Source organism: Anneissia japonica, unplaced genomic scaffold (assembly GCF_011630105.1).
Source record: "Anneissia japonica isolate Jap-2015-1 unplaced genomic scaffold, ASM1163010v1 scaffold904_len716149_cov161, whole genome shotgun sequence".
NCBI lineage: Eukaryota > Metazoa > Echinodermata > Crinoidea > Comatulida > Comatulidae > Anneissia > Anneissia japonica.
Genome location: NW_022683714.1, coordinates 580,976 through 589,673, shown reverse-complemented (window position 1 = coordinate 589,673; position 8,698 = coordinate 580,976). Strand labels below are relative to the sequence as shown.

Genomic DNA, 8,698 nt, shown 5'->3' with positions numbered 1-8,698 from the left:
TATATATATATATCCATTTGTCCAGTTGTGATAGTAGCTCCGTTTGCGGTGCAGTACATTTTAATGGATATACAATTGTTTTAAAGGAGAGTGATTCCATTAGTGCAGTTGCAGTGCATCGCTGCAAACCCATGCATTTATTTTAATCGCTCCATGAAGCGATTCATCCGTCTTTATTTCAGCACGCGTCGTGTGGTGTGGTAAGTCCGTGCAAACGGACCTTTAAAAACGCATGTAATGGAATCACTTAAAACGCACTGTAAACGCAAACGCAACCGGAACCGCAACTACAACCGGACAAATGGATTCTTGGCTTTAGAAAGTACCTGTAAATTTTACTGTAAAGAAGATATGATTTACTGTGAAGCTATGTCTGAATACCAATAAAGATAATGAAGATGTAAATTACAGTGAGATGTATGACTGAAAAATAGGGTGTAAAAACCATATCAAGAAAATGAATCAATGTATGGTCATTATTTCTACTACCTCTATAATAGTTAATTTATTTTCACCATTCAATATACACATACAGATTTAATAACTAAGTTACATATTGCTAATGTAACCAGAGAAGGGAAACATTAGATATTGGATTTACAACAGAGAGAAACTCTGCATTGTTTTATATTAGACATTCCACTTACATAAATATATTTATATAACCATTATATTATTAACTATGGATATTATCTACATCTAAGAGAACACCACCAAGTTTTCGCTTAATTTATGAAACAAGTCATAAATAGTCAGTTTAGCATTCATAGGTGCCTTGGTTAGAACTGTCCTCACTGAATACACAACCTAAAGATACTGAAAAACATGGAATGATCGGAAAAAAGTTCTTATTTATGGATTTATGCTATCACAGACACAGGAGGAATGCTTTCTAGGGTATAACAACATTGCACAGAATATATGACATGATCATTTAATTTCCCCTATTTCCATTATTTCTTTGTTGTAAACAAACATGTTTTACTTTATTTTGGTGAGCAATCTTCAACTCTAGAATACCACGTTATGAATATACAATGAATCTCTATCGTATTTGTAGTTCAGTACATTTCAAAGGGACTACCTTTGCATTTCAATATCTTCAACATTCAGTGAATTATCTATCAATACTGCATTTCTAGGTCAAAGGGCGCAAACAAATCATAAAAGCAAACTTTACATCCATTAGAAGAAATCAATGTCACCGCTCCTTAGCATACAGTATGTGTTTTATATGAAAAAAAAAATTAAACTGACAAAAAAAACTGGAAAATTTCACAAGCATGATCCTGAGATAAAACTGCAATTAATTTTGGCCATGTTTACATCATATTTTGAGTACATACACTCCTAATTCTTATTCCTAAATATATATATATTCTAAAAAAACAAAACAGAAACAAAATTAATAAGCACGTTAACAAAATATTTCAACCTTTTGTCACTTAACAAACTGAAATCACTTTATAATAATACACACATAATCCGTACACAGTTTTTGAAGCGTTTAGGTAACTATATCTATAGATTTCATATACCTTCGACAGTTACACTGAAATGTACAGCATTGTAGTAACAATCAAGGCCACTATTATATGAAATTTCACATCATATAACACCAAAGAGTGTGTGTTGGCCAAGCCTCATCAACATAAAACCTCAAAAACTTGGCCTTTTTTTGGAATACATATATTTTTTTTCAGGAAACTGATATTTTTGTATGATGTTGAAAATGGGCATTTGTAAATAATTTCTCCCCTAAACCATAAATTAACCATTATTTATTAACATTTTACCAGCCAAAATGCATAAGGTCCAGTATAGTTTAATCATCATTCATAAAATCTGGCCTGTTGTAGTCCTACTTTGCTAAATAACTTTTTTTGTTATTCCAACTGACCCTCAATTATAGATTACCAATCGCTTGGGCAACACACTCAGCATTTGCCTATTGGGTACACATCTTTTTTGAACAAATTATGTTTTTCCCTAATAAATAAGAAATGATTCCACGAAAGACAAATAAATTGCAATCGTAAGTTGGAAAAAAATGAAAGACAATATACAAGCAATTATGACGAAATGAAATGAGTAATGAATTAACCAACTGACAAATGTCGTTTCCAATGAAAGTGTTTTTGAGATGAACTATGACATTTAGAAGGTGTCAAAATGCTTTTTTATAAACTATATAATCAGTCAGTTTTGAATTTCACCTAAACCTGATTGCACTTAAACATGATCAAATGAAATTATGAAAGAATGTTTCCCATATTAACAGTAATGTTATTTTAAAACGCTGGTGGAACCTAAAACAACACTTAATAATACATATTCAATAGTTTTTAATTGCTTGTTGTCAATTAAATGAACACAAATTGCATTAACAGGAAATATACATTTAGTTAATATTTTAGCTAAAAATAAACACGTATATTTTTGATTCTATATCATGTTTATTCTATAATATTTAAGATACATCTGGAAATCTATGAGCATGGATCAAGTTACAATAAAATCTGGTAAACACACAATAAACCGTGAGAAATTTCCTAACCTCTGATTGCCTAATACAAATACTGTCTTAAAAACAAGAATATTCATATTAATATTATTGATTACTTTCAATAATCTCTTCCAATGCTTACTGTTAAACATTAAATAAGCATATAAAAAAAATAACGATAATTAAATTGACAATTCCAATATGCTAACAGAAAACAAAATCATGTACAGTTAATGAAATTTCGAATTTTGCTGAAGATAAAATTATTCAATGACTGATGTATTTTAATATTTTTATAAATTTTAACTTAAAGGCAATGTTTCCAGTGGGTCAAATATCTTTCATAAAACAAATAAAAAAAAAATGAAATTATATAATCTTTATTCTTGTGGAACTTACACAAATGCATTAAGTTCATCCAAAGTTTATTAATGACAAATTACATTCCATAATTATATTCTAAATTATCTAATACTTGTGGGCAAGTATCTGTTGGGAAATGACACAGCGTATCACAGAAATATAATCTATTAAAAATAATAATTTAAAGAAATATATCAAATCTTAATGGAATGTATAATGGGAATATGTATAGTAATTATTCTTATGGCTTTTCTTTTTTAATCTTGTGGTAAAAGCACTTTCTAGGACTTAAACAAAAACACCCCTTTAGCTGGAATGAACAGTTCTAATTCTGTCCTGTCTATTGATTTAGAGTAATGAAATTTTGTGCATTGATGATGCAGTCCCTGTGGATGAGTTAATGTAACTAAAGACACAAGGCGAACAAATACCTGGTTTTATTAATCATTGATAGCGACTAAATATATACAATATCTGTCAGGTTTTCTGCGTGGCCAATAAAATATTCAAACTATTTCGACAGATTCGGCCAAACATAAAAAAGATTTTCCAATAAGCATTTGAAGAAATTAGAATTTTGAAACATTGTTTAAATATAGTAGTGTTTGTTAATATTCTTTGACATAGCTTAATTTACCATGTTTTTTAATAAGTAATGGGGATCCTGTTACTTGGAAAACATCAAAGAGCAGTTGCTATGACATCATGCATTTATGTGCTTATGGTAGTCCACGCAAAATGTTGCACACGTCAATACAATCATGAAAGTAACAATTACAAAAAAGAAAAACCTTGAATATCTCTCATCCAAGGATAAGTGTTGTATATTTATGTCATTACAATTTATTTTAAATATATTGACACAGAAAACAACATACATTAAGCAATACCTTATACATAAGCAATATTTTTCTCAAATAATCATGAAAGATATTATTAATCTGAATATCTCGTCTTTATAGGCCAAATAATTTCTTGTCCAGGTTTCTTCAAAGGATGAGGCATCTTTTTACTTTCACAAACACAGTTGTATATTACCAGGCCTAGAGACCCAATGGCACTCAACACTTATCAGGATGATTGCATTTCTATAGGACTCTTTTTTTTAAATAATAGAAAATAGATGAAAAAGAAAGTGGGCGAGAAACATTTTTTTTCCCTATTTGGCCTTCAACAAATCCATTATATTGCCCTATGATAATGGAGTTCCTTAATTACGAATATATTACTTTCTCTCGTTAGTTGATAAAACAGCCAACGTAATGACCTTTCACACAGCGATTTCTACAATGAGCACTTCCGATTAAGCAAAATCAATTATGTGTACTTAGTAATATGACTGCAAGAGTTACATAGACCAACAATGAGAAATTTTCTGTTTACATCTGCTCTTTTGTTCCTATTTAACCTTAATTTATGCAAAAATCAATATGTTAAGCGATCACATAAATAAATTATATTGAAAAACAACTTTTATACTTAACTTGGATGAAAGTATTACAACCTAACAATAGAAATCATGAATAAATATCACATTGAAAAAAAAGTAAGCGTTTGATATTCTAACAATAATTTTGTTGTCATGACGATGTTAAGAATCATCAGCGTTACTTGTCTAGATTATCTTTAAGGAATTACATGCTTATTTCATTCATACAATCATACACAGTTTAACATTTATCTGTTTTTTTTTTATATATACTGAATGATAAACATTGAATATTAGCATACAAGAAACCCCAAAATTAATAATCAACACATTAGCTGTATACAGTGTACACCAAAAGGTAGTCTTTTTTTTTTTTTATATTGAATGAGGATTCTGAAATTGCACCAGTAAATATTGTAAAATTCTCCCAAATTCAACAACCAATGGTTTTGCTTAAAACAACAGCGGTACATTATATATTATAGTTCTGCACAGTCAGTCTTATTTTTTTTTTTTAACTTCAAAGAGATTTATTGTTTAAACATGTTTCCTAAACTTCAATATCTTCTGCAAATGATTTTACCGAACCCCACAGATGTAGGAATCTACGACTGTAAGCGCGACAAACCTTCCCGGATTAACAGCTGCAGTTGCTAGATGCTGGCTGTGGATTCTCTGTTAGCCTTGTGCCTTTTGAACCGCTTACAATTGTGGGGTCCGAATCCAAACTTTCTGACATTTTGTCGCAAATTATATCCACAAGCCGCTCAAACGTCTGTTTTACATTTATGTTTTCCTTCGCACTGGTTTCAAAGAACTCCAACCCTGAAAATAATTAAAATAATTATATTGTTTATCGGATTTCAACCTATACGTAAAATATTATCCTTTTAACTGGGGAGACAGATCAAAATTAAAACACTTGGTAAATATTAGAAAAATATACAAACACAATAAAACTGGCTGTCAAAAAAGAGGTGTCTATACTTAACTCCTTATGGTGCTAGAACCAAGTAAGACAGACAGTGCAAATGAAAAAAAAAATATAAACAGAACGAAAAAGGAGATAATTAAATAGCTGGCAAAATAGGAAATCTTAAACGAAATAATTATTAACAAAGAACCCAAAAATGGATCCTTGGATAATGCCTCATTCTGATATGGCAGAATTTAGACTGAATTAGCTTTCCATTTCTGGTTGATTTTATTTTATTCTACAATAAAATAAAAACAAGCTGATAGGTGGCAGTGTCTGCAACGTGTAAACAATCACCGCTTGAGGCAATACGACTTGCAAAACTGTAAATCATAAATTTGAATGTCGGATATTTTATCTAAAAGCATTGGTAATTATGTACATAAATTTACCACACTAACTTTGGCAGATTGTTTTTAAAAAGAGTGAGAAAATAACAGAAAATCATGGCTTTATAAATGTAAAGAGCGAGTGTCTATGCTATATAGATTCATTTCATCTAACATTAATTGTAGATTTTACAGATTTAATAGAGATAATAAAAGAACCAAAACAAAAACAAAAAACCGTGGTGACAGTAAACAATAATAAATATTATTATTTATATAGGTGCCCAACACATGCACCAAGAATTGTCAATAGCGAATGTATCATTGTTCTGGTCCTGTCTCTTATACACATCTAGATGTGTATAAGAGACAGATATATATATATATATATATTACATAAATACAAGAAACAGAAAAGAAAAACAAAAGGGAAAACTAAATGAGATTTTCTAAAGGATTGTAAGGAAAGTGAATGAATTGCTATGAAGGTCTGATGAGAGATTATTCCATAATTTAACAGAATGATATATTTAAAAGTTCTTTTTCCAAAATCATTTCGCCATTGTGGTAAGACTAAAGTGTTTTTCAATTTACTTCTTGTATTTATGTTATGGTAAGCATCAATTAATTTGTAAAAATTAGTTAATATTCAGGAACAGTGCCTGACAAGCATTTAAATGTCATTAAAAGAATATTATGTTCCAATTGTTGGTTTATATCCTTCCAGTTAACTTGTTGTTTACACATGCTGCAACATTAGATATTTTATTTGTCTTGGATAAGCCTAAGGAAACATTTTTAATTCTGGATTCTTTTTACTGGATGACTGCTAAAAATTAAGAATCTTTCTTTTATTTAAAAAACTAAAGTGCACTAAATGAGGTATGAATAAAATCTTGCTCTTGGTGTAATAATGTTTTCTGAAAAGTGAAATTATTTAGCCTACAGTACATGTTATCAAGGCCTAAATAATTATTCTGTTAGTACATCATTCTATAAATTATTTTGAAATAAGCTTTCAGAGTTTTGGATCAAGTTATAGTCGATATTTTACACAAGGTATTTTAAATGTTGATATATGAATAATGGTAAAAGGTAGAGATCATATGCTCATAATCATAAATTATGCTGATCTAATCAATCACAATATCAGTCTCCAATGCTAGAAATGATGAGTGATCAAAAGTTATCCTTACTGTGTCTACTGCCCCCTTGGGGGGTGCAATAGACACATGTTATCGTCCGGCAGTTAACCCTGTACAGTAAGATCAAGTAAATCCGGTGGAGGTGTACAGTATGATGTGTACTACCACGAGGTATGGGATGTCCTATTAGAAAACATATAGAGTTCAAAAGTCGAACAAAATTGCATTTAAAATTCGAACATGCATCATACAGATGAGGTAACTGATTCCCCATTTAGATAATTAAGTAAACATTTTTTAAGGCAGGAGACACATGCTCCAGCTGGGAGCCTATTTTTTTACTAACTGTAATCACATTGTTGATAATTTCATTATCATGGATTTTATAGCAAAATTTGTACCGGCTCTGGAAAAACTAGCCGTTCTAATTTGTAATTAAATTATAAGATACTGAAGAACATTTCTGCAAAATATCAATCACTAAATCTACCTGAAAAGTATATTAATATTTTTATAATAAAAATCTTAATAATAAACTATTGATTTTGCAGTCATTGGAAGGTGTTTTCGCAAAACTTACATGGCTGATATAAAATATTCATAACTTTGCTGATACTCTACCAATTTCTATCAAATAAACACCGTTTTAAAGAAAAATTCATGCAGAATCTTAAAAAATTCCTACATCGGATAGTTTTGCCAGAGCTGGTTACATTGTAAATAAAATAGATGAAATTCTTCCGAAATTGTACCTTAAGTAATCAACAAACAGTTTAGACATTTATATGGATATTAAACACAACTAGAAATGTGTACCACGTTTGTGATGGTATGTGTTCTGTTGCTAGAGATGCTGGTAGGTCCTTTATGAATAAAATTGACAGGTATGACATCAATTACGCAGCATTTTGACAGGCTGTACATACATCTGCAGTCAATCACGATTAATACCGCATAATTACAGTTTGTGGCAGCGTGTCACAGACATTATATAACATTCATCTACCACCCTCCTTAATATCATCCTACACTATTCCTACACTATTAAAACGTTTGAAATTTACAGGAAATTTTTGAGGTAGATCGATATAAAACTGTATGTGTATTTGTAAATGAACATCGGAGTAGTAGGTAAAGAAAGGCTTCAGAAACCAATGAAGACTCTCAACATGAATGCGCGAGCACTTCAGAGACGGGGCCTCTCATACTTTTCAACATTTACAGAGTTCGCAACATTGTCGGGACATTGTTAATGTGGGATGTTTCACCTTTCTGGACTCCGCAGATTCAGCTTATAAACTTTGCATATTACTTGGAACAATCCATCTCTAAACAAGCAAACTTACAACCTAAACATCACGCTAGCTGTCTGATTGTTGTGGTTCTAATTACCATAACAACCACGCAGTGAAACGTGGTGTTTGCGTTGAAGGTTTCGCTATACTAGTTACTACTGTATTATGCCAATTTACATACACATGCTCTAATCCATATAAGCTCTGGTAAAATTTGTTATATTCACAATGAGATTTGTATTCTTGAAACACGTTTGCTACACGATCGGGCTCACTATTGAGCCCGCGATCATGTTCACGATTAACGACAGTTGTTTGTATTATTAAATCCATCGTGGTATTTTTACTTATCAGGATATTAAGCTGCTGTTGCCAACTTTGACCTTGCATCATAGCATACAGTGTGATTGGCCTATCTGTAGGTACAGTACATTGAGGTAGTTCAACGTTGAGGCATTCTATAAAAAAAAGTAAATCCTTGGTAAGCCACGGGGCTCATAGGGCTGGAGCTTACCCGCAGTTTCAATTAGTGTGAAGCTGATGGAAGCGTGATGCTCCCTCTGCGTGGGATGCTGGTCCACCACAGATTACTGCCCGCAATCAAAGATAATAATATAGCAAAAGATAGAGCAGTTCGTGATATTGTGGTACGCCC

The 8,698-nt window shown here is 31.2% G+C and overlaps 1 protein-coding gene across 3 annotated transcripts in view; it reads right to left on the bottom strand.

The window, feature by feature from the left end:
- Positions 1-479: 479 nt before the first annotated feature.
- LOC117101079 (ras-related protein Rab-3) overlaps positions 480-8,698 on the bottom strand; it is a 44,197-nt gene continuing 35,978 nt past the window's right edge. For 2 of the 3 annotated variants that reach the window (XM_033240955.1, XM_033240950.1), the window contains exon 5: positions 480-5,123. In XM_033240955.1, coding sequence (XP_033096846.1) covers positions 4,936-5,123 — 188 coding nt within the window. In that variant the 3' untranslated portion in view covers positions 480-4,935. The remainder of the gene's footprint in view (positions 5,124-8,698) is intronic. The other variant, XM_033240962.1, reaches the window with a different exon arrangement.